Genomic DNA, 27,063 nt, shown 5'->3' with positions numbered 1-27,063 from the left:
TGATCCCTACTCTCTTTATAGCTCCAAATTTATAATATTCTATAATTCTATATAATATGTATAATATAATAATGTCTTCACTTTTGGATAAACAAAGACCATGTTGGCAAAGGGAAGGAACATTAAGAACAAGGGGAAATCAAGGAAGCTTTCTTGTAGGAAGTGGCCAGGGTGAAATAGAGTTTTGAAGAAAACTTCATGAACAAGGAACTTATTGACTTCCAGTGAAATGTACAGCAAGGCTCTAGAGTGAAATGAAAGCATGGAGCTTACTAGATGAAGCCTCCGTGTTCTAGTTGCCCAACACCACATAGCCATTCTGGGCGCAGTGTGATTCTTTTTTTTTTTTAATATTGTTACCTAACTGCCACCGACTACAATGTTCTTGCCCCGAAGGATCTTGCAGTATGCCATTGGATCCTTGACTAACTAACAAAAGTTTGTTTCACTCATGCTATAAAATAATTCTTTTTCAACTACATTATGGAAGACACCATGCAAAATAGACATAATGCTGTATTTGACATCAGAGGACATGGGTTCAAATCCTCACTGTGCCACTTGGGGACCAAACGTTGCCTTGGACAAGTTACTAAGCTTTTTGGCGCTCACACCTGTCCAGCTGTAAAACCAGGAGCTTGCACTAAATGTTCCCAAGCACCTTTTGGTCATTAAATCTGTTGGGCATTTGTGAGCTCTTCTAGGAAACTCACCATAATTTCTGAACACGAGGAAACTCCTTTTTTGGAAGTTTTTCTTCTTATCAAGTTCAAATTTGCTTCTCTGCACCTCTTCCCTATTGTCCCTGCTTCTATCCTCTAGAACCAAGCCTGATGAAGGTAGTCAGTCCATCCTTGAAAAAAGCTAAGACTTGCCAGCTCTGTCTTCTCTTCCCCAGGATATGCATTCTCGGTCCCTTCCGCCAGTCCTCAAACAGTGTTATCTGCATAGAGAACCTGCCCTGTTTTCCTCACCTATTTTCTGGCCTCTCCAGTTCATCAGTGTCCATGCTTGAAATGTGGCCCCTAGAACAGGACACGGTTCTCCACACGGGGTCACATTCTGCACCTTTCTTTCTTAATGCAACCTCAGATCACATGAGCTTGCTTTCTTTGGACTCACATTGGAATGCAGTTGTTTATAGATTCAGAGAACTTGGTTTCAAATCCTGGTTCTGCCATTTACTGTGGGCCACTATGTGACTTTGGGCAAGTTGCTTCTCATTAATGGGCTTCAGTCTCCTCAACTGCCCAAGGAGAGAGTTACACTAAATGACCTCAAAAATTGCTTCCAGCTCTAAATCTATGGTTCTGTGGTCTTATTGACCTCACACTGTTGGTTCAGATGTAGCTTGTGGACCACTAAAGTCCCTGGATCTTTTTTTAGAGGAGTTGCCACCTACCCACTGGACAGCCCACATTTTTTACTTGTGACAGTTTTCAGCCACTTAACTGGAGCACTCAAATATAGGACATTTATCTCTATTAAACTCCATCTTCTCAGATTCTTTGGGTCATGGATTTAAAGTTGGGTAGGACTAAAATATTCAGCCCAACATTCTGGCCTACTGAGATCATTTTGGACCATGTTTCTCTTCATCCCAATATTCTCTCTTTGCTTTGTGCCATCAGAAAATTTGGTAAGCAATACCACCTATGCTCTTATCCAAGCAATTTGTAAAAATGTTAAAGACCTCCCTAGAGCACTTTGAGTCTGGTCATGGAACCCGATTGAATCTACCATTTTCTAACCTACATGTCTCTATTTGGCCACAACAAAAATATTGAAAGATTTTGCCAAGTGTTTTGCTAAAAATGTATGTAAACTTTATTGGCAGCGCTCCAGGAAATGGGGTTATTCTGGCATGATCAGACTAGTTTAAATTTCTTGATGCACTTGAAATTTGGTCTGGTACATAGGAGAGCCTTATTAAATGCTTAGTGACTTGGTATTATGTTGGCTCTTAATTTTTTTTTTAAGCCTTACCCTTCTATCTTAGAATCAGTACTATGTATTGGTTCTAAAGCAGAAGTTATAGTAAACGTTAGGCAATGGAGGTTAAGTGATTTGCCCAGGGTCATGGAACTAGGAACTGTCTGAGGGCAGATTTGAACCCAGGACCTCCTGGTTCTCTATCCACTGAACCAGCTAGTTATCCGCTATGTTGGCCCTTTTGATCATTGCTTTCTTTTGTAGATGCTCACAAACCTCCCTTTAATAATTTTAGAATTTTTCCCAGAATCCAAGTCAAACCCACTGTACCATAATTTGAGGACTGCACTCAACAACTACTACTCTTTAAAAAAAAAAATCACATTTGTCCTTTGTTCCTGCCTTCCCTTCCTTCATTATCTTTCAGTTTAATAATCTTTTGAAGTTCTTCATAATCTTTCACAGATGACTTTTAGCAAACACATTTACCAGTTGGCTAATTACAAAACTGGAAGGGACTTTAGAGGTCATCTAGTCCAACTCTTCGTTTTTACAAATGAGGAAACTGAGTCCCAGAGAAGCTGATTAACCAAAGTCACGCAGATTGTAAATGGTAGATATGAGATTCTAACCCAGGTCAAAATAACAGTTCCTCTTTTCTTTTCCTCTACCTTTTGAAGAATGGAATCATTCAGTTATTGCGGCAAAAGTTTCATCTCCTTGAAAGAAAAAAACATATACATATATATGTACATCCTGAAAAAAAGACTCAAAATATTATATTAAAATTATATATTTACCATGAAATTCTTTATATTTGAATTAAGGTTGTTTATTCATTTTTATTCTCAATGCTCTCTCTGTCATCATCACTTTCCTCTTTGCTCTCCTGCTAAGGGTATAATTAGAACCTTCCTTTAGGTTTTGAACAAACCAGATTTAAAGAATAAATGTAGCCTGTATCTTTGCCAATATTATATTATCTTAAAAGAACCCACCTAAACTTCTCTTTTTTTGGAAACTTTATGGGAAGACAGAACAACTGTGGCTCACACCCAGGAAATTCCTCTGATCTCTCCCCCCCCCACACTTTCCTGTGATATAATCTAGGTATTATGCTAAACCTTTTTTGCTGGTTGTGATATGGGAAGTAGCTACCCTGATGTTCTCAGGAGGCTTCCTCGTTGGTGTTAGAAAGCACGTGGTCCTGATGTCACCCAACATTATTTTTATTTCTAGATTTTTTTTCTACATTCCTTGCTATGGACAGACTTAAGCTATAGAACCTGCATCGCCAAGGAAATCTCCATAGCAGGTGTGGCCATGCAGTTTATACATATACATACATATATATATATATATATATATATATATATATATATATATATATATATATATATATATATTTGTTTTTCATTCTTTTTTTTTCCAAGGAGTATATGCCTTGCTCAGTAATCCACCAAAAAGCCTCTGAATATATTATATGCAAATACTGGAAAGTTCTATGATTCTCTCAGTGTAGGAACCTCCCTCTACTCACATATTGCAGCCAATCTGAAATTTAGATAAGTTTTAGGTAAATCTAGATAAAGTTCTAGGTTTATCTAGAACTTGAAATAAATTCTATCTGGAATTTAGATCATTTCAGTTGTCTGAAATACAATAAAGGCTAAATAAGTTGTTCACAGCCCCACAACAAATGTCAGAAACGAGATTTAAACCTGGATCTCCTTGATTGTAGGTTCTATTATTCTATTCTATTATTCCATCTACCTCTGTTTATATATTTTTGTGGAGTATCCCAGGGACACAGTATGTATGTGTGTCTAATTGAGCATATCTAATCCTGAATAAGGATGATGATAGATATGCATGTGAACACCTGTGTGTGTATTCAGAGAGCATTCAATACTAGCCAGATAGTATTTATTAAGCTCCTACTATGTCCCAGACACTTTGCTCAGTAGTAGAGATACAAGAAAGCTTTAAGACTCTGGCGTTTCCGTGAATTAAGAACCAGGAATTAAGAGACAGGAGGTCCTGGTTTCAAATCTGGCCTCAGACATTTCCTAGCTGGGTGATCCTGGGCAAGTCACTTAATCCCCATTGCCCAGCCCTTACTGCTCTTCTACCCTGGAACCAATATACTGTATTGATTTTAAGAGGGAAGGGAAGTGTTGAAAAAAAAATTAAAAGGCTTTCTCTGCCCTCACAGAGCTCAGAATCCAGTGGGAGAGGAACAACAAATAAACAGTAGTTTACAAACAAGGATAAACTGGAGCTCACTTAATACTATGTGTATGTGTGTATACATAGTGTAAAATTAAAATTATTATACAATAACTCCAAATATATTTTATAAGGTTTATTAGTAATCACTAGAAATCAAGGAATAAAAAGATAATTATCTAACAAAATAAAACCACCAGCGGAAGCAAATCTACTTCCTCAAAAGCGCCCTCTCCACCAAAGCCGCCACAGGAAGGAAAGAGGGCTAGACACGGAACTCCACCCAATTTATATCCTGTCTATGTCAGCACAAAATGACAGGAAGTGAGTGGGGTTCTGGGAATTGTAGTTTTTGCTGGGGATTATAGTTTTGAAGATAACAGATTCTAATTTCACAATAATATATATATTATATATGTGTAATATATATGATAGATATATATATATATATATATATATATATATATATATATAAAAGCAGGAATATAGATACAATTTTTTACATGTGCTTATGGAAGGCTTGTGGAATTCAAACTTTGAATAATCTGCAACATCACTTCTGGGAAAGCACTTATTACTGGAGCGGACCAAGCTCTTCTCTTGGAAGGACATACATCTATGGCACAGGAGCCTCCATCCAGAAGAAGGAATCATGACTTGAGGTGTAGACTCCATTCTGACCCCTAACATGATAGATTTCCTGCTTCTCAGTTTCTTCCTGTTTGAGAAGCTGGATGAAGCACCAAGGGGCAACCGTCTCTGAGAGAAACTCTTTGGTGCCTCCTCAGTGATTGGAGGGGCATTTTTTAGAACTCAGTAGTAGTGTTTGTGTCTTTATGCCTGGGTCCTGAAATGGGTCTGTGATCTTATCACTTAAGGATCCTTCAAGTACTGAAATTATGCTTGACTTTGCCCCCTCTGTAACTCTTTGCATAGTCATTATAATAAAAAAATTATAATAAATAATAAAGAAATTATAAGTAAAAATTTAAAAAAGTTTCAGCCCCTGATGACCAGCCCTCTGGGATCAGCCTCTCTGATAATTAGGTTTGGTCTTCCGAGAGCACCCCAGTGAGGTAGAAAGAACATTAGACTTTGCAGAATTACAGAATTTCAGAATTCAAAGGAGCCTCAGTACCCATACTTGAAAAAGGTATCCATATGTCATATCCAGCAAGGGATAGCTAGTGTTTGCTTTGAAGACTTCTAGAAAGGGGAGAGGGATGAATGCCTAAGGAAGAATCTAGAAAGAATCATTTGGAATCCAAAGCTCTTCAATTGAATGACCACTTTGCCAATCACTACTTTTGTGGCTTCAGGCAATGTACCTTCATTAGACCATAGCTTTCTCCTCTATAAAATAGGGGAAATGGATTATATAATCTCTCAGTTCCCTTCCACCTCTAAATCCTATCATCCTTTGACAGAAGACAGTCTCTTTCTCCATACCCATTCTTGAATCCTTTCTAGTTGGAAAGAACTTGCTAGGACTTGTATTCCTTTTGGGTAACTCTTGAGAGCACAGAGAGGCACTAAGGTAGGACCTCTGTGGAGGAGCATTTATGAAGAAGAGTGATTTTCATACAGTAGTAGAACCCTTCATTTTATTTATTTATTTATTTTGCCAATTACATATAATAACAAATTTCCACATAAGTTTTCGGAGGTTATATGATCCATATTGTCTTCCTCCCAGCAATTAGATCTAGCTTATCTATGTATTATCATGCAAAACATATTTCCATTTTCATTTGTGTATGGAAATAGCCACATAAAACCAAAATCCCAAAACAAAAACCCAAATAAACTTAAAGTGAAAAAATTATACACTTTCATCTGCACTCCAACCCCAACAGTTCTTTCTTTGGCAGTAGATAATATTCTTTGTACTAAGCCCCCCAGAATTGTCCTGGATCATCATAACTAAGTCTACCACAGTTGATGATTCCACAATATTGCCGTTACTGTGTACAGTGTTCTCTGGAGAACCCTTCGTCTTATTTTGTATTTTTAAATTTATTTTTTGGTTTATTTATTTTTAGGTATTTTTTCATGGTTACCTGATTCACGGAGAATCCCTTTATTTTAAACAAAACTTTGGCCAAACCTTGTCTCAAAACCATCCAAAAGTATTATTTTAATGCCCATTAACAAATAGCAAGATTCATTTAAAAACAAGCAATGTTTCAAGGTTCCTTGCAGCATGGATTGAGAAATAGGTTTATCAGTTTCACGCAAAATCCCAGGCAAGGGAAAGGGGGAAGGAATTCAGAAGGCTTATAATTTTACTAGACAGTATTGTGAAAGAGCACATTTTACAGAATTTGGGGTCATCTGATTATAGATCTATATAACCCCCCAACCCCCCAGTCCATCCATTTTTCCAGAATGATGAGTTTTTTGGAGATGATGGAATCTAGGGAAACAGCCCAGAGGAAAATGATACGGAGAATGACTCCAAGATTATATAATGGGGATATAAATTAGACCTTTGATTATGTCAGTAGAGGGAACTGTCAGGGCCTGCCTCTGATAAGGTATCCTTTTCTTCAAATGGTTAAACTTAGTAAGCTCTTTGAGTACTGATATGTATATTTCCCAAAGATCTTCTTGGATCTTTCCTTCTTCAGTTCCAGGGTTTGTTGATAAATAACCTTTATTTCTTTTGCTTGGCACAAGCAGAGATCCCTTTATCCTTTGTGTGAACCTTCCCAGGAGAGCCTGCAGGGGCATGAGTAGCTCTTAGGATCTTTTTGGCCTAGATTTGTTAAGTTTATGCCTAGAGTAGGCTCTGCTGCCCTACAGACTTTTTTGTGGTTTCAACTTTGCCTCCAAGCATCAGTCAGGGTGATGTTGGTTAACTCTCTTTCTGATTGCTAGATGGCCCAGCTGATAGCATTGTGTTGACATCAAATTGTGCTTCAACATGTCTTGGGTGTGTTGTTTTCATCTAGTGTGCATTAGTCAATCTTTATTTTATGCAACGAGGACGACTTGGCCAATCTAAAATAATCATAGTAATAATAATAAACAACTCTCTAAAACCCAACCCATCATTTGTATTGTGATATCAGTAATAAAGTCAATAAATATTTCATACCTACTCTGTGCTAGGTACTTTGCCAAGTGCTGCAAATACAAAGAAAGACATTCTAGATAGTCCCTAAGCAACAAATTAGGAAAAATTTTTATAATAAAATCTTTGATGATTATCTCATTTCTCACATTTATAAGGAGCTAAGTCAATTGTACAAAATTGTACAAAAAAAATATCAAGCCATTCCCCAATTGCCAAATTGTTGTGGGACATGAATAGGAAATTTTCAGATAAAGAAATCAAAACTATTAATAAGCACATGAAAAAGTGTTCAAAATCTCTTATAATCAAAGAAATGTAAATCAAAACAACTCTGAGGTATCACCTCACACCTAGCAGATTGGCCCATATGTCAGTAAAGGAAAATAATAAATGTTGGAGGGGTGGCAAAATTGGGACACTAATGCATTGCTGGTGGAGTTGTGAATTAATCCAACCATTCTGAAAAGCAATTTGGAACTATGCCCAAAGGGCACTAAAAGACTGCATGTCCTTTGATCCAGCAATACAATGGCTGGGTTTGTAGCCCAAACAGATAATAAGGGAAAAGACTTGTACCAAAAATATTCATTGCTGTGCTCTTATAGTGGCAAAAAAATTGGAAAATGAGGGGTTGCCCTTCACTTGGGGAATGGCTGAACCAATTGTGGCATATGATGGTGATGGAATATTATTGTGCTGTAAGAATTGATGATCTGAAGGCTTTCCATATGAACTGGGAGAACCTCAATGAACTGATGTAGAGTGAAAAGAGCAGAACCAGAAGAACATGGCACACAGAAAGTAAAGCATTATGGAAAAATCCAGTGTAATGGACTTTGTTAGTAGCAGCAATGCAACAAGCCAGGACACCCCGAAGGACTTATGTAAAAGAATGCTGTCCACATTGGGAGAAAGAGCTATGGAAGTAGAAATGCAAAAGCAAAACATATGACATCACTTATCACGTGTATCTATGGGTATGTGATTTGGGGACTAGGCTTTAAAAAGATCACTCTAGTAAAAATAAATAATATGGAATTAGGTATCAAGTGACAACATTTGTACAACCCAGTGGAATTGCTTGTCATCTCTGGGAGGGAAGAGGGGAGAGAAAGAAAATGAATCATGTAAATATGGAAAAATATTTTAAAATTAATTAATTACATTTTTTTAAAGAGGCAGTCCCTACCTCCCCCACCAGAGCTCACATCCTAATGGAAGAAATAACACAAAAAAGAAACTAAAAGGGAAGATATTAGGGGGAAGAAGGGGATTCTCTATGGGAGTGTGATATAATGAAGTCCTAAAGCAGAGAGTGGGAGAATGATCTGAGAAAGAGTTGGTTTCATCTTACAGAATGATGTTTCTGGAGATGATAAAGTCCAGGAAAGTAACAAGTGGGAAATGATATGGCAAATTCCCTGGGTGCTCTCCTTAACTGGCAGAGGATCAAGGATGAATTCCCAGATGTCTACTCCTCCAACCTGTTCAGCCAGAGAGCGAGGAGCCCCAGAGGCAGGAGGCAGGAGGCAGAGTAAGTTTCAGAGCTGATTTTATCTTCCAGAATGATGAGTTCCTAGAGATAATAGAATTCAGGAAGGCAGCCCCATGGGAAATGATGAGGAGAATTTCCCAAAAAAGTATATAATAGGGATAGGAACTTGATTTTTTATTTCAAAAGTAGAGGAAAGTCCTGGGTATGGCAACTCTGTTTTGCAAAGTAGAAAATCAACTGTTCCACAGTTTAAAGAGTTGCCTGGGGTGCTGAGGGGTTAATTGACTTGCCAGGAGTGGCATAGACAGTAGGGATCAGAGGTGGGATTTAAGATCTGACCTTCCTAGCTCCAAGACTAGCTATCTGCCCTCTATACCAAATTGTCTTACTAACAGAGCCCAGAGGTAAAGCATACTTGCCATAACACAGTAACTACAACAACAACAATAACAATAACAATAATAATAATAATAATAATAATAATAAGTAGTAGTAGTAGTAGTAGTAGTAGTAGTAGTAGTAGTAGTAGTAGTAGTAGTAGTAGTGATAATAACAGGAGAATCCACATTTAGATAACATTTTAAGGCTTCCCAAACATTATCTCATTAAATCTCATAATAGCCTTGGGAAGCAGGTATTACAATTATCCTCCCCTTTTTATAGATGAGAAAGCTTTCCCTTTATGACTTGCCCAGGGCCACACAACTACTAAATGCCTTACATGGACCATGAACCCAGGTCTACCTGAATCCAAGTCCATAACTTAAACTCTGTGCCATGTAGTGTTAAGGTCTTCTTGACATTTTTATTTAAAATATTTTTAGGTAGAACAGAAAAGCTTTGGGCTAGGAACAACCAATTCTTCTCACCTCTGCTTTCCTGTGCTATAATAATCTTAAACTGAGTTTATATTATCCTTGATCACCTTTATTTCATATGATGTAGCAAATAGGTCATTGGAGCTTCCCTAAGACTGTTTGAACATTTTCATTGACAATAGCTTTTTTGAAGTATAGAGGTCAGTAGTCCCTGAATTTATAACTTTCTCTCCCTCCCTCCCATTTCTTCCCCCTTCCCAAGATGGCAGGTAATATGATCTAGGTTGTGCATGTGTTATCACGCAACACATATTTCCATATTCATCATGTTGTGAAAGACATACATAATTACACTTGAGAAAAAGTCATGGAGGAAATAAAATGAAGAAGGGCATACTTCAATCTCCATTCAGACTTCATCAGTTCTTTCTGTGTTGGTAGATATCCTTTTTCATCAGGAGCCGCTTGGAGTTGTGCTGGATCCTTGCCTTGTTAACAATAGTTAAATCATTCACAGTTGATCATCTACATTATTCCTGTTACTGTGTACAAGTTCTTCTGGTTCTGCCTACTGTGAAGATGGGATTAACTCTCCCCTGCCCACTTTTAGATTTAATCACCATCTTCACAATTCTCCCTAGGATCCTTTGGGAGACTAGTCTCCCCAATGGATCATTTGACATAATCATCTTGTACCCCTAAAAATCTTCTAATTACAGGTGCATGCAATATTGCACCTTCTAATAGGAAACTACAATAATTAGAGACAAAAGGGAAATGGAAGAGAGAGAAAGCAAAACCCATGTTTACTAGGCACATTGACAAAAAGCCAATTGGGGGCAGTCCCCTTTGAAGAGTGTACATTCAAAATAAATGTGTTCAACCCTTTTCAGTTCAGTCAATTACATCCCAACCTTCATTCTGGATCTTCCTGATGCAGTGTAGTCTTGATAATATGTATATGATGAATGGGGGAGGAGAAATGATGAGAAATGGAGCATGGTGAGGAAAAAACTATTCTGAGCTTAAATTTAAAAAATAATACATTTTTTTATATAGACATTTAAGTTATACAAAACACTTTTCTCTAGTTACTAGTCTCTGCTAGTTATTTGTAAATATTCTCATTTTACATATGAAGAAATTGAGGCTCAAAGAGATGGCAGTTTGGCCATGGCATCAGTGACCTAAGTGTCAGTGCCAAGACTGGAACCCAGGTCTTTCTAACTTTGAAATACCATGCTGTTTCCAACCACATCACATCAACTATCATGCTCTTGGTATTTCTTTCTCTTTTTTCTCTGTCCACACCCCCCCCCCCGGGGGGGGAAATTTGCCTAGTTGGAAGGAAATTATTCTCTCAAAAGCTGTTAGATGAGTGGTCTCTGATGCCTGCATCTTTCAGTTAATCTTTAATAAGCAGAATACATGTGGTAGAATATTACTGAACCATAAGAAATGATGAATAGGTTAATTTTTTTAAACTTGGAAAGACCCACATGAAATTATGAAGAGCAAACCAAGTAGAACCAAAAGAACATCATATACAACTACAGAATTAATATTTGAAGAATAGTCTGTGAATGTTCACCTCCAGAGAATAAATAGGAACACCATAGACATTTGCCATTTATTGTTGATGTTGTTGGCTGGTTTCTTCCGTGGTGTGGGAAGAAGAGGGAGGGTGGGATTCTTGGGAGTTCATTTTTTACAGCATAAAAATTTTAAAAAGAAAACAATACAGTGCAGCAATGATTGTCTTCTAATTTTAACTCTTAAGGATCATAGCAGCATGTAGGAATTGGACTAATTCAGTCATACTGCTCATGAAGAAGTATGCTAGAGCTACTAGGTGACCAGGAGAAAGCTAATCATGGCCAGCAGTTTGCCAACATCATGTAGTCATGCAAAGGAGATACAGAGACCCTCTCAAGCAGTCTTAAGCTAATTGGGAATCCCAGGAAGGGCAGGCAGGGGTAAGTCCTCCTTAAGAGGCCATCTGCACAGTATTCTGAACTCAAGGCTCACAAATCAAAGAAAAAGAGGCCTGCTAAAATCATCTCATTTGTCCAGAAGCACCACTTCTGTTAATATTCAATCCATAGTACCTATGAGAAGGGTAACATAGTAAGGATATTAACATAATAAGTATGTGGGTATTTATTAGACATTAACCATTTAGTATTAATCTTTTCTACAATACTGGCTGACCATAAACTTGATCCCGTTCTGTGTCAGATACAAATTGGAGATTTGATAAGGGAGAGAGTGAAGAAAGGAGTCCAGAGCCCAGGGTACCTACCACTTGAAGTCAGGCGTGGTTGGGGTGCCATGGTAAGAAAGGGTCTTTGGTCAGCCTGGAGTCCTAACCTAAAGCCATGAACACATGGCCCATCCATTGTTTCTGTCCCTCCTGTTCATGCTCTGAGGTGGCAAGCCAAACCCCTTCCCAATCACCACTTGGGAGAAGCAGGCTCACCAAATGCATATGGTGCCCAAGACTCCATAACAGCATTTGGGAGATATTCTCCATCATATTTTCTTTTTTTTTAACCTTTACCTTCTGCCTTAGAATCAATACTGTGTATTGGTTCCAAGGCAGAAGAGTGGCAAGGATTAGGCAATGGGATTTAAGTGACTTTCCCAGGATCACACAGCTGGGAAGTGTCTGAAGCCAAATTTGAACCTAGGACCTCCCATCTCCAGGCTTGGCTCTCAATCCACTGAGATACTATAAGGGTTAAAAATTAAAGAGTTGGACTATTTATAAGTCCATTTATATTTATTTATAAGAGTGTGGTCAACAGAAATTACTACTGAAGTCAGAATGACTTTATAGCAATTTATTTATAAAATAGAGGGAAAGAGGGAAAGTAAGGAAATGAGAGAGAGTTGATATTCATTCTGGCCCAGTCTGAACCAGGCAGGGCTCGAGAACTCCCAGTCAAGGCCCAAGGGTCAATTAACAAAGGTCTTAGCCAGGAGGCCTCCTCCCAGATGAGGGGCCCCTCCCAAGACTGGTACCTCCAGAAAAGCCAGGAAAGGCAGTCAGCCTTTTTCACTCACCCACATGGTAGTTCTAAGGGAAAACTGAAGAGCAGTCTGAGGTCCCAAGCCAGAACTCCTTCAAGGTCAAGTTCCAAGGTGAAAGAGCTAGTCATAGGAAGTTCTTGCCACTTTTAAAGACCCTTCCTTTGTCACTTCCTGTGCCTTCCTTCCACTTTACATGGACCAATCGAAGCTATAGCTTTGCTTAGGACTGCCCAGGGGGCATTCAGTCAATTCTGATTTGTCATCCACTATAGCACACATAGGTCACAGACCTCCCCCACTTAAGGATAAGTGGGGTGTATGTTTCTGGTGATTAAATCTAAAAATGGGCAGGGGAAGAGTTCATCTTATTTTCACACTACCCAGCTGCCCCCTCCATCATATCTTCTAGGAGGCATTGGTCTCAGATTGGCAGAGGGACTCAAAATGGCTCCCATGGTCCAAAATACTGGTCATGGTACCAGAAAGATGTGGGTTCAAGTTCCTCCTCTCACACTTATTAGATGTGTAACTTTAGGTTAGTCCCTTAACCTCTGTTCCATAGGGGCAGCAGACAGTACAATAAATAGATAAATAGGGCCTAAAGTCAGGAAGACCCAAGTTCCAATCTAGCTTTAGATATTTTATGGACTGTGAGATCCTAAACAAGTCACTTAACATCTGCCTGTCTCATTTTCCAACTATAAAGTGGATATTAAAATAGCATTTACCTCTCAGGGTTGTTATGAGAATAAAATGAGATAATAGTTATAAAGTCCTAAGCACAGTAAATGTTTAATAGAGGCTTATTCCCTTCCTCAATGCTACTAAAGCACAGTAAAAGGAATATATCACTCTAGTATAACAATAGGATGGTAATATGTCATAGTCATTGTACTATAGTATGACATACGTATATCATAGTACCAGAAATATAATTTATTATATAGTAATATCACAATAGTAATCTGCTTTAGTATAGTAGGGCAATAGAAATCCATTTTGTAGTAGAGCAATTTAATAAAGCATTATAGTTATTATAGTCTAAAAACAATATATCCTTTGTAAAAAATGTTTTATTGATAAAATTTGTATTCATAGCACAATTGTATCTGGATGTATCATATCTTGGCAGATCACAAACCTACTCAGATTTCCCAGAAAAGTCTGGCCTTCTCACAAAAGAAAAGCAGTGAAGCAAAATCTATTAAACTAGTAATCTTGCTGAAATGTTTATTGGTTTTCTGTACTTGATCTTCTACAAGAAGGAGGTTGTTCTTCTTTCTTCTGCAGGGCCAAGATGGATCATTACAATTACTCACTGTCTGCTTTCATTTTAGTGTTCTTTTCATAATTAATATTCTTAATAGCTCACTGTTTTCCCCTAATGTCGGCAGATGTCATTTAATTAGACATTACCTGTTTGATTTGCAATCTGTGCCCTCTTTCCACTATGTATAAGAGGAGTTGTGGGAGTCTACCCGGTCGTTATCCCTGATTAAACTGCTTGGTAAAAAGGTCATCAGATCCTTCCTTCAAAGAAGAGTTAAGTGTAATCTCTTCCTGCCTGGAGATAACTCCAGCTGTGCAGAAACGCCTTTCAAAGGGGCATTTGTTCTAGTGAAACTTGGGTAGGTGGTAATTAGGATACATTTCAGGATAACCGATTCCCCAGCATTTGGCTTAAATACAGTTATCACTACTGAAACTGTAACTTTGGATAGGAAAATTGCTCTGCACCCTTTGGGATCCCCCCCTCTTATTGCCTTTCCTCTGACACCCTCCTTATGCTTTTCGTCTTCCTCTTCACAGAATATCCCTCCAAAAAAAGAGGAAATGTTGACAAGGAGCCCCATCTCTGATGGGTGCCAAGAGGCACACACACAATGGTCTGTGCCCAGAGGACCTAGTCTAGTATTCTCCTAATGAAAGGGAGCAAAGAAGGAGAGGAGGAGAGCCTGTATGACAAAGTCTCAGGCTGAGCTGTCAATGATCGAGAAAGATTCCTTTCCTGGGCATCCTGTGCCCTGGGAGAAGGTCAAGGTCTAGACCACAAGCCAGTATCAGGGGCAGCAGAGTGCAGAAGAGGATGAGCCCGGAGGTCCAATGCTACTTCTGATTCTGATGCCTCTGTGACCGTAACCCTCTTGGGCCTCAGTTTCCCAAGCTGCAAAATGAGGGGATTAAACTAGATGGCCCCTCCATCTAGAATCCCATAATTTATTCAAATGAACAATGTCCCTGTCACTGAGGTCATTACACATTCACACAAATGGACTTCTGCTCTGTTGTGGGGTTCTGTGATCATTTGTTAGGGAAGGATGAGAATGAACTAGCCTCATGTGGTTCTTTGTACAGGACAAAATTGCCCAGACTCTCAGACAGATTAATTCATTCCATCTAGGAATTTTTGAAATTCATTAGTATTTACATCTGGGAAGAACTTAGAAAATCATTTAGTCCAACTTCATATTTATTAAACCTTTACTTTCTGTCTTGGAACTCCTTAGTACTGGTTCCAAAGCAGAAAGAGTGATAAGGGCTAGGCATTTGGGATTAAGTGGCTTGCCCAAGGTCACACGCCTAGGAGATGTCCAAGGCCAGATTTGAACCCATGATCTCCCATCTCCAGGCCTGACTCTCTATCCATTGAGTCAACCTATTCACTGCCCCACAACATCCTTATTTTACAGGAAACCAAGGCCAAGAGAGTTTTAAGTGACTTTTCCAAGGCTCAGGTGCTATTACTCCAAGTTTAGACCTTCCACTGCGTCAGGTTATGCCCAATATAAAAGAATATATTTTCCCACTTGACCTGACTATCTCATTCCTCCCCATTAACTGTCTGTCTAGTTTGCCTCTGTAAAGATTAAAATTAATATTCAATACCCCAAGTGTTATTTTAATACTATTTATTAAAATCAACTTAGAGCAAACAGGAATTTAAAAAACTCCAGCAAACACTCAAAATGCTCCCTCCTTCCCCCTAGCCCAGAGAGAGCTGCTTGGGCAGAAAATGGAAACTCAAAACTCCATCCACTTAAGGAGCCACCAAACAGGAAAAGGAAAAGGGGATTATGGGAAATGTAGTCTCTAGGGTTCAAGATTCTAAAACAATACACCTCTCAGGTCTTCCTCAAACCTAATACCATCCTCTGAGATGTATCTTAGTGGCAGAGTAGATACCACAGCCCCTTACAACCATGAAACTTGCAGAAATCTTTATTGTCACAACTATTGATAATCTGGAAAATGCCTCACAGCTCTCAAAGGGAGAACCTAGAAAGAAAGGCAGGAGAGGAGTCATCCCAAAACTCATATGATTACAGGATTCCATGATCCAACTAATCATTGACTCCCATCCACCCCACCATCACCATTATTAATACATTGCAACTAAACACAATGTTTGCGTATCTAAACCCAAATGAAGTGTGATCCAGGGGCTGGGCCATTTTAATGTTGTCTCGATGGAATTTACTACCATAAGAGACACCCTTTCCTCATAATTCCAGAGTCAGTCCCAGGAAAGGGGACTCAAAAAAATGTAAAACTTCCATAATTGGGTGCACAAAAGACAATAGCCAAAGAATGATTGGTTAGAAATGACAAATAGCAGAGGAAATTCTTAAAGTGGCCTCTATAGAGTACCACATTGTTAGATGTGATTACCCTGAACTTCCTTCCAAGTGGACGCTAACATTTGCCAACTCTCCCCTCAAGGTACCAGTGTGTATTTCAGACCATGCTTGATTTCTAAAGTATCCCTTGGAAGTTCATCAGCATCTCCTTATATGAGCCTTGTAAGATTTAAAATTAATATGTAATAACTCCAAGTATTATATTTCATATAATTTACTAATAATCACTTGAAGTAGAAAGAAAATGAACTAAAGGAAATAGAAATTCAAACCTAATTATCTAACAAAAATAAACCCACGTGTATAGATTCTCTTGGCTGTCATTAAGTCCCCTTTGCCAGCTGCGATCAGGCAAAAAAAGACAGAGGCGGGACTACACAAAACTTGTATCTTCCCTACATCAGCATGTAATGGGAGAAGGAAAGTGGGATTCTGGGAATTGGAGTCCTGGGGTGCAGATTCTAATTACACAGACTTCTAGCTGAGTGATACTTAAGATACCAAGGTCCTTCTGGGTCTGCCCCCGGTTCCTGTTAAGATCCTCTACAAATGGAATCTTTAACCTTTATTGGGTCAAGAATGCCTTTGGTAGTCTACTGAAGCCTACAGACCTCTTCTTAGAATAATATTCTTAAAAGTATAAACTAAACAAAGGAAACCAAAGATTAGTGAAAATAAATGCCATTTTTTTCCCATCTAAGTTCTTGGACCAATCCCTTAAAAATTAGGATCTCTGAATCTTAGATTAAGAATCCCTACTCCTCAAGGTGGACAGAGGCAGGTGATGGTGCAATGGATAGAGAACTCAGCCTAGAGTCAGGAAAATCTCAGTTCAAATTACTTAACTATATATCTGATCTTGGGTAAGTCACTTAAACACTGTCTGCCTTGGTTTCCTTAAATGTAAAATGAACATCATAATACCACCTACTTCACAGAGTTGTTGTGAAGATCAAATGAGATATTTGTTTTTTAAAAAAGGCATATATGGGGGCAACTAGGTGGCTCAGTGGATTGAAAATCAGACCCCCAGATGGGAGGTCCTGTGTTCAAATCTGGCCTCAGACACCTCCTAGCTGTGTAATCCTGGGCAAGTCACTTGACCCCCATTTCCTAGCCCTTGCCACTCTTCTGCCTTGGAACTAATACACAGTATTTATTCTAAGACAGAAGGTGAGGGTTTAAAAAAAAGGCATAAAACTATGACCAATGTGGAAGTATGTTTTGTGTGATAATACATGTATAATCCAGGTCAAATTACTCACCATCTTCAAGAGGAGAGAGGGAAGGGAAGAAGAGAGACACTTTGGATCTTATAATTTTGGAAAACATGTTGAAAATTATTAACATAATTGGGAAAATAAAATATCTTTAGCATAGTGTCTGGCACATAGTAAACACTAGAGAAATATTTATTCTCTTCCTTTCCCCCTTCTTAAGACCTGAGATAACAATTAAGGATCACACCAAAGTCCCAAGTTCAGATTCAGAACCATGGAATTACTTAGCAAAACTCTACCCTAGAGAGAGGCACAAAGCTAGCTATGACTTATTCTGAATCCAAAAAGATCCCCAACATACAGCCTGGCACCAGCTAACATCATAATCTTAGGGTTAGCCTGTTTGGCAGGGGTTGTGGCAGGGGGTGGGGGGGTAGGAAGAGGAAAGGGAAAATAGTCCTTTCAAATTTAGTAAAGAATTTGGGAGTTCTTAATGTATTTGCACAGCTAGACTCAGTGGAGAAAATGAATACCAGCTTCCAAATTTCTGTGTTGGTAGGAACTTCAGTGACGTGATCAAAGTTTCAGGTGGTTTCAAATAATGTAGAAATGTGTATGATGTGATACAGTGATATAAGCAGGACCTATAACAAGATAAATAAAAAAGCTGCATGGTAAGGAATTGAAAAACCAGCTCTGGTCCTGGGGAACAGATAAGGAAACTAAACCTTTCCCAAGGTTGTGCTGGAGTCAGTTCTTTGTGGTTCTCAAGAGATGATTGTTAAATTTTAGGTGGAAACATTTACCCCTGAGTAATCAGCAAGTATTACAAATCAAGGCTTAACTTCATTTTTTTTTACTTAAATTGATGGAGAAAATATTAATAATCGCAGATTAAAATCAAAAGTTATCCTGTTCCTTTTTTTTTCCTGAAGAACCGATTGCTAGCCATTACATCCGTACACCTCTCTTCTGAGGAGAAAGGCAAGGAACCATCAGGATAGAACGTTGCACAAGCACGCTGTCAGATATTGTCAATATGTTGGACAGTTTTGCTTACCTTTCCTTTCTGAGAAAGCAGAGTTCAGTTCTGAGTTAGATAAGGTGGGGAAGGCAAACAATAGAGGGGAGCAGGCTTCTAGAAATGACCTGTGCAAAACCAAAATCACTAAAAATTTGAAGAGTTTTTTAAATACAAAACTTACATTTCTATTCAAATCTTTAAAAAATTAAGTAGTATATTAGTAGTTACTGTATTTTAAAGAACTTCCTGTATCCCCTCAAAGCAAGAGTGTGAATTCCAGGTTAAAAATCCCTGCGCTACAATGTACTTTTTTTTTTTAAACCCTTACCTTCTGTCTTGGAATCAATACCGTGTATTGGTTCCAAGGCAAAAGAGTGGTAAGGGCTAGGCAATGGGGGTTAAGAGTGACTTGCCCAGGGTGACACAGCTGGGAAGTGTCTGAGGCCAGATTTGAACCCAGGACCTCCTGTCTCTGGGTCTGGCTCTCAATCCACATAGCTACCCAGCTGCCCCCTACAATGTAAATTTTATTAAAATAGCCATATGGGAAGTATAATTTTTTTTCTAACCCTTACCTTCTGTCTTGGAATCAATACTGTGTATTGGTTCTAAGGCAGAAGAACAGTAAGGGCTAGGCAACCGGGGTCAAGTGACTTGCCCAGGGTCACACAGCTGGGAAGTGTCTGAGGCCAAATTTGAACCCAGGACCTCCCATCTCTAGGCCTGACTCTCAATCCACTTAGCCACCCAGCTGCCCCCTCATTGTACATCTTTGACTGAATTGTTTTTCTTCCTTCCCCACAGGAAAATGGTGGATGCAGGACAATGGTCTGCTGAACATTACCCAGGTGTCCTTTTCAGACCGAGGTAAATACACCTGTGTTGCTTCCAACATCTATGGCACCGTGAACAATACAGTGACCCTGAGGGTCATCTTCACCTCCGGGGACATGGGCATCTACTATATGATTGTCTGCCTGGTGGCCTTTACCATCGTCATGGTCTTGAACATCACCAGACTCTGCATGATGAGCAGCCACCTGAAGAAGACGGAGAAAGCAATCAATGAGTTCTTTAGGACAGAAGGAGCAGAGAAACTGCAAAAGGCCTTTGAGATTGCAAAGCGCATCCCAATCATCACCTCCGCCAAAACCCTCGAGCTTGCCAAAGTCACCCAGTTCAAAACCATGGAGTTCGCCCGCTACATCGAGGAGCTGGCCAGGAGCGTCCCTCTGCCTCCCCTCATCATGAACTGTAGGACCATCATGGAAGAGATCATGGAAGTGGTGGGCCTGGAGGAACAGGGCCAAAACTTTGTGAGGCACACCCCCGAGGGCCAGGAGGCCACTGACGGGGACGAGGTCTACACCATCCCCAACGCTCTCAAGCGGAGCGACTCTCCCACCGGCGACTCGGACGCCTCCTCCCTTCACGAGCAGCCTCAGCAGATTGCCATCAAGGTGTCTGTTCACCCGCTGTCCAAAAAGGACCGCTTGGAAGACCAGGAGGGGGTGCAGGTGGAGATCAAGGACGAGGAGGTGCCCGAGGAAGCCGTGGCTCCGGAGGGGCCGGAACCGCCCAGCGAACTTCCGGTAGACGCAGAGACTTCTGGGGATTCTCCTCCTTCTTCCGAGTCAGCACCTCCTTCCGAACCCGTGAACCCTAAAGGGCCGCCGGAACTCGCTCACCCGAAGCCTACTGAGCCAGCCGTGGCTACTGAAACAAATACCTGTATTATTTATGAAAGCCATGTATAATACTTAACTCTGAAAAAAGCTATGCATATCGAGAAAATCAGGGGCTGCTCCTTGTAACACAGAATAGTATGTACTTGCCGCTAAAGCCTTACCAGTAGACTTATCGTAACATACATAGGAGTGATGTTCTTTTAAAAGGGGAAAGATATTTGTGCAATTGTGTGTGTGTGTGTGTGTGTGTGTGTGTGTGTGTGTGTGTGTATTTGTGAGAGAGAGATTGAGCAGAACCCCCCTCTGGCCTCCCCCCACTAATAAAGTGCACTGTAGACGTCAGTGCCACAAGAAGATGGCGCTGGATAGAATATGGCCCATCGCATGGATGTTGGAGGCCATCTTCTCTTCCAGGCTGCTTACCCCGGTGACAGCGTCCCCTCCCCTCCCCGTCAGAAAGTCCCCTCTCCTCGGCGCCCCCGTAATCTGTGCGTTGCATTTCTTTTCCCTTTTAAAAAAGCATGTCCGTGGATTATTTGGCACTTTCTCCCCCCATTTCAATGCTGTTTGGTCATTTGGAGTAATTGTTATTATATTAATATTAATTGCTCTTTCTGATTTAGTTGTCTTTGCCCTTTGTGTCTCTCTCTGTCTCTATCTATATATGTCTATCCCCAGCGATACAGATATATAGATATATAGATCTACATTTCCCCCCCCCCCTTGAAACATTTACCTCAGAGACTTTCGTATCAGCCCCTCGCTCCAGGGCTGACGTCTGGTAGCATCTGCGGTGCTGCAAAGAGTGACCAGACCTCCCGGATGAGAAGCCGCGTTTCTCTCTCTCCCCACGCCCTCCCTCCCTTTCCTCTGTTGCATTTTGTACAATGGAATTGCTGTTGTGAACATGAGGTTCTTGCCCAGGACGCAGCACTTTAAGAGCCAAATAAAAAACCTGTTTACCAGTTGGATTCCGAAGGCCTTTGGCGCACCGCAGGTTAAGCGTATCCATTCCCTGACACCCCCTCACCCGGTCCCGTGTCATCCCCGTCACTAAGATCCTGGAAACTGATGTGGCTTTGGGAGAGGAAGACCTCAGGCTTAACCTCTGAGGAACAAGCTGCGGAGAAGCTCCCTGCCAACTCTTCTGTGCCCCTCCCTTTAGGTCGCTCAAACAGAAGACGAGCTAGAATGACATGAAACCCTCTGAAGTGAGGGAAACATCTAGGCAACTCTTGGCCCAAGAGGTGACATAGGAGCCTTCCCTTCGACAGAACACTCAACTACCAAAACACTCATTAGAGTCTGTGGGAGGAGAACAGGCATGTGAGGAGCAGAGTAATGTCAAAAAGAAAAAAAAAGATTTAAAAAATACCAATGGGGGTGAAATGACTTTCCCAGGGTCACACAGCTAGGAAGTGTCTGAGGCCAGAGTTGAACCTAGAACCTCCCATCTCTGGACCTGACTCTCAATCCACTGAGCCACCCAGCTGCCCCCCAAAAAACCAAGATTTTCAAAGCTATGGGATTCTAGTCCTGGTTCTACCACTAACCATGACATTAGTGACCCTGAGTAAGACTTCTGAGCCTCAGTTTCCTCATCTGTAAAATAGGGGATGAGGGGCTAAACATAGTCTCCTGAGGTCCTTTCTAGCTCAAAATATATGATCCCTCAGTGATGATCTCATGGGAAAATTAGATTAAATGATCTCTAAAGGTCTTTGTAGCTCTAAAAAAATGTCTATTACTAGCACACACAAAAATGAGATATGCTGTGGGTGGTTGCTGAAAGAAGGAGGAAGGGAGAGGAGGAATGAAGGAATGAAGAAAGGAAATATAAGTATTTATTGAGCACCTGCTTTGTGCCAGGCACTATGCTAAGTGAGAATTTCTTTCTGTTTCCTTGGAATCCTAACATTTCTATATTACTAAAATCAACAAGAAGGAAATCAGCCTCTTGCTCATGCTCTGGAATGTTCTGGAACTCATCATATTAACATGACCTATGTTGTTTTGCTTTAAGAGTGAGTAAATTGTTGACTTGCCTCTTTCTGGGCAATAGATCTCCTTCAAATTGCTTCAAGCTCCAAATCGCACCAAATAATGAGTTTGGTTGAACTAGCACACTAAAAATGGGTGGATTTAGGGAGTCTAATCTCCAGATTAGAGCATCACTATACAACCCAACAGCCACAATGGGGTAAAAACAGACCCTGCCAACACACACACACACACACACACACACACACACACACACACACACACACACACACTCAAAAATATTTTCAGAAAAAAAAAATTTAAGCCCATATCTGTGATTCCAAGATGCTTCTTGTAGAAAGTGAATGTCTATGATTTCCAACAACATGGATTCAAATCCTGCCTCTGACACTTACTGAATGACCATTGATTGGCAAGTCATTCGACCCCCTCCATCTTCACTTTCTTCTAGAAAATTAAGGAATCAGACTAGATGGTCTTGTTGATCCTGCCTGCTCTTGTTCTGTGATTCAGTTTCCTTGATTTATGAAGGATCATAGCCTTTGGTTTAGGGATAACCCAGAAGAATTCATTTGCTTCTAGCTGGTAGTGTAAGAGTGCATCATTCCACTTAGTGAGTATTATAGAATATGCATGAAAAAAGGTTACTTGTTTGAACACACAAAACTATGTAAATTGCATGTCCATTATGAATTCATCCACAATTCCCCAGTCCCCTGAATTATAACTGGAGAAAGCTACACTCAAAATCAGTAATAGCTACAGATTTTGCATCTGTGGCATTTGTAGGGAGAAAAGAAATTCGAATGGTCTTTTCTAAATTTTGTCTCTGCATCAGAATGTCTTTGCTCCCTTTTTGGTGAATTTGGACCAATTTTCATCTGCTTTAAAGAAGTAACCATCATGAGTGGGTAGAAATCTCGTTTTGTGGAATGGGAAAGTGAGGCTATTCTGGGCCACTATTTGATTTGATAAAAGTAGAAGAAGGGTTCCCCTCACCCTTTAGGATTCCAAAATGCCCAATAGATGTGTGCATTTACTACCATGAGCAGACAGCAAGTGGTATACCTCCCTAGGTGGACAGATCTATGACCCCTTCAATGTGGACCCTTCCTCCACCGGCACAGATTGAGACCTATTGACAATTTTTCATCCTGTGCTGCTTTTGCCCTAGGTCTTTTGATAAATACTCCCAAAAAGGCATTACCCAATATCAGCCCACCATAATGGAGGCCTTCCTCTAGGTCCTTTAGCATTTCATGGTGAAGGAAGATCACTAAGAATTAAGATGTTTTTATTGGATAACATAAATTTACTAAATGCACATTATCTACACAAACATTGGCTCTGGAGTCAGAGAAACTTGGTTCTAATTCAACCTCTGATGTTTATTACCTGTGTTACCTTAGGTAAGACCTTAAACCTCTCATAGCCCCAGTTTCCTCATTTGTACAATGAGGAGGCTGGAGACTAGATGGCCTCTGAGGTGCCTTCCAGCTCTAGATCAATGATCGTATGATCCTATGATTTAGATATTCTCTTTCTGATGTTGAGCTTTTTAACCCTTATCCCTCCCTCCACCATGAGTGTGTATTTCTCTTCAGAGGCATCTTATTCCACGTTAGTTCTTATTTAGGAATGGGTATCCAGTAAAGCAGAGATTTCCCATAAACAGGAACAGAGATAGGTACTCCAAAGATTGGTTTTCATCACTGTGGTTTAAAGGAGGAAACTTGATTTTCCTAGCCTGCAAATTCCGTAAGACCTCTAAAATGCTCCTTTGTAACCTAAGGTAAAGGGAGGTCTCCCTCCCTCGATACTACCTATTTATTGCCCATGCTGGCAGCTTTATCTGGGCCCTGTGGAGCCTCCCCTGCTGGGGGTCTGAGATCTGAAAAAAACAAACTGTTTCTTGGCTGAATTTTCAAGATGTCAGAAGAAGTGATCCAGAAATTCAGAGCAATCCAACTGAAGTGCACCCAGAACGGGCATGTTTCTTAAAGCTTTAACAGTGAATTAATTCTAAGCCATGTCCTTTGGATTCTGGGCAATCGTCCTCAAATCACACAAATCCTCAAGTTTCTGAGGGATGCTTGTCTTCTCTCTAAAGACTCCTTATTGTGTGTGTGTGTGTGTGTGTGTGTGTGTGTGTGTGTGTGTGTGTGTGTGCTTCTTTAAAGACTGGGGAAGCCTCAGAAATATGTGTATATTTGATCCACTTGGGTGACCTGTCACCTTGGTTGACCTTTTTTGGGTTCTCTAAGTGGAAAGTATAGAATTTTATATTGAAAATAAATGTAATTTATAATAATCCTGTTTTACATATTATATTTTCATACGCTTAGGGCACATATGCTACTGTCCACATCCTTTTGTACATCATAATGAACAGAAATACCAATACTTGATTCAACTTTCTAGGAACCAAATGTGGTACAAGATGTATCAAAATCTCATATATCTGAATGTTCTCTGCCATCTCAAATATTCTTGTCCTGTGACTTAATGTCCCAAGGGATGTGTAGGAGAATCCTTTTTAGGACCAAGGTAAAAAGACATGATATCCTATACAAAGAGGGGGATCTGTCAAGGAGAAAGAACACTGGTTTTTTGGTTCAAATCTCACCTCTAATGGGAACTACCTGTGTAACCTTAGGCAAGTCACTTCTCATTTCTAGGCTTCAATTTGCTAACCTGTGAAATGAAAGGGTTACACTATAAGGTCTCTAAAGTCCCTTCCAGCTCTGGATCTATGATCCTAAAAGACTAGAACCCCTTCTATTGGAAATAAGTTTTGGTTCTTGGTAGAAGTTCATACTCTTCTCACTTCCTTTGAAGAAGAAAATGAGCAATTATAAGTACACAAATTTATTTCAATCATGTAGTTGTATTTTGATGGCATTTCATCATGTGAGAACAGGGCACATTTTCTATTTCTGTCTAATGATCAGTGTGAGATGCCAAAAATATTTGGGGGATATCAATTCGGCAAGAGAGGCAATGAGGCATAATGGGAAAAACACTGGCCTGGGAGCTGAGAGACCTGAGTTGTTGTAATAATGGTCATTTTCTTGTGTGACTGGATACCTCACTGGACCTCATTTCCTCATCAGTAAATTGAAGGGAACTGAATTATCCTCTAAGTAGCTTCTCATTTTAACACTGTGTGAATACAATCTAGACCAATAGCAATGAACTCATTTGTAGCTAATACAATTTATGCCACTGAGGGAACCTGATTTTAAAAATATCATCCCAGGTTGTTGTTTTTTTTAACTTTAAACATGTCAGATTAGAAAACAGAGCTCCCTTAGTACTCATATTTTGAAGTTACAGTCCCTGGTTGACTGAATACCTATAGAGGTTTCCTATTTTTTACTTCTAGCATTTCATGAGAAGGAATTGTTCTTTGGACCATCTTCCTGAAAATTTGCTTTCTGAATGACCCTTTGATTTGCTCTTCAGATAGCCTTTTGCTGCTATTTGGAGACTTTAGTTACCCTTTTTTGGGTCCAGCTTTTATACTCCCTGATAAGTTATCTTTTAAAGCCTTATCTTATCTCATTGTTCATTCACTCATTAATTATTTTCTGAGCACTTCTTGGCTTGGGGATACTCCTTATTTTTCCAATGAAATAACTTTAAAAATCATCAGAAAACAGATTTTATTGTTTGCTGCTGTTAATGCTGGTGAAAAGGAGTGTAGCTTAATGGATAGAGAGATGCCCTTGGAGTCAAGGAGACCAACGCTGAATTCTGCCTTTGGTATATATTGTTTATGTGACCCTGGGCAAGGTAACCTCCCAGAGTACCAGGCGACTCTCTTAAGACTAGAAGTTGTAGTTGAGTTTTAACTCTGCAGAGGTGGAGGGGGTTTCCACACTGGGAGTTCTCATATCAGAGGGTCTATACAGACCCCTATTGCCCACCACCAGAAAAAAAAATTTTTTTTTTAATAGAATTAGGTTTGACTTAAACAAAGCATTGTAGGAATAGGGGGAGATTTGGATTTCTCTCTTATGGAGGCAATAATGAACAATGAGCCTTTAATTGAGACTTTTCAAGGCTGAAATATAAATGGTCGTGATCCCAGAGGGTATTACAATACTCTAAAGCTGAATAGAAAGCATAAAAAGCTATAAAGCAGCACCCTACCCAAATGCTAGCATAATTGCCTTCCATCTAAAAAAAATCAGAAGCCTTCAAGGTATCTCTCCAACATCACAGAATGGTTAAAAGCTCATTAGGCGCAAGGAGAATGCCCACACCCAAGACTGCTTGTTATATTTCCAGCATTCTGGGAGTCTTTTGTTGCCATATAATGGGTATATAACTAAAAGAAAAGGGGATTTCTTTGAGGGGAAATATCATAAAAAGTGGTAATTTTGTGGACTATAAATGCTCGTTTTTTTAAGTCCACAGATGTAAACAGATGGCAGCCATCTAAGTGGATGTAACAACAGCCAAAAAAAAAAAGTGTGATCCATTCTGTAAACTGATTGTTGCTTCAATAAAGAATTTGCACAGGGTTTGTTGAATGTATGTGTGTCTACTGAAGGGTGATTATTCAGAGAACAACTGAAGACCTACTGTGGGTACTCTGTCCTTTCCCTAACATGTGAATCTATATACTCTTCTAGTTCTGAGAAAACATTTTGTATTAGGGCAACCTTTTGGAGGGAAGAACAAATTGGAAAGACCTTTATAAAACTCTTTATCTCTAACAACACTAGTAAGTCTTAACTCTCCTCCTGATCTGATTTATAGCTTTCTTCTATCCTTAGAATTTTGGGCAGGTAGATAGTGCAATGGATAGAGCACTGGGCCTGGGGGGTTCAAATCCAGCCTAGATACTTATTAGCCCTGTAACCCTGGGCAAGTCATTTAACCTTGCTTGCCTCAGTTT

At 39.8% G+C, this 27,063-nt stretch overlaps 1 protein-coding gene and 1 long non-coding RNA gene across 6 annotated transcripts in view; one reads left to right on the top strand and one right to left on the bottom strand.

Moving 5' to 3' along the window:
- Positions 1-26,686, top strand: part of MFAP3L (microfibril associated protein 3 like) — a 79,337-nt gene extending 52,651 nt beyond the window's left edge. For all 4 annotated transcript variants that reach the window (XM_016423124.2, XM_001365445.4, XM_016423125.2 and 1 more), the window contains one exon: positions 19,273-26,686. In XM_016423124.2, the coding sequence (XP_016278610.2) occupies positions 19,273-20,225 (953 nt within the window). In that variant the 3' untranslated portion in view covers positions 20,226-26,686. The remainder of the gene's footprint in view (positions 1-19,272) is intronic.
- Positions 15,481-19,745, bottom strand: LOC103102326 (uncharacterized). Of its 2 annotated transcripts, none has more exons than XR_001622882.2 (4): positions 19,610-19,745; positions 19,313-19,508; positions 18,505-18,593; positions 15,481-18,416 (listed from the first exon to the last, which is right to left on the bottom strand). It is a non-coding gene; the product is annotated as an uncharacterized LOC103102326 (long non-coding RNA). The 2 variants fall into 2 exon arrangements; XR_001622883.2 differs by having other exon boundaries at positions 15,481-18,088.
- Positions 26,687-27,063: the final 377 nt, after the last annotated feature.

This window comes from Monodelphis domestica, chromosome 6 (assembly GCF_027887165.1).
Source record: "Monodelphis domestica isolate mMonDom1 chromosome 6, mMonDom1.pri, whole genome shotgun sequence".
In the NCBI taxonomy this organism is placed as follows: Eukaryota; Metazoa; Chordata; class Mammalia; order Didelphimorphia; family Didelphidae; genus Monodelphis; species Monodelphis domestica.
The sequence above is the reverse complement of the archived record's forward strand: the minus strand, read 5'-3'. Positions and strand labels throughout refer to the sequence as shown.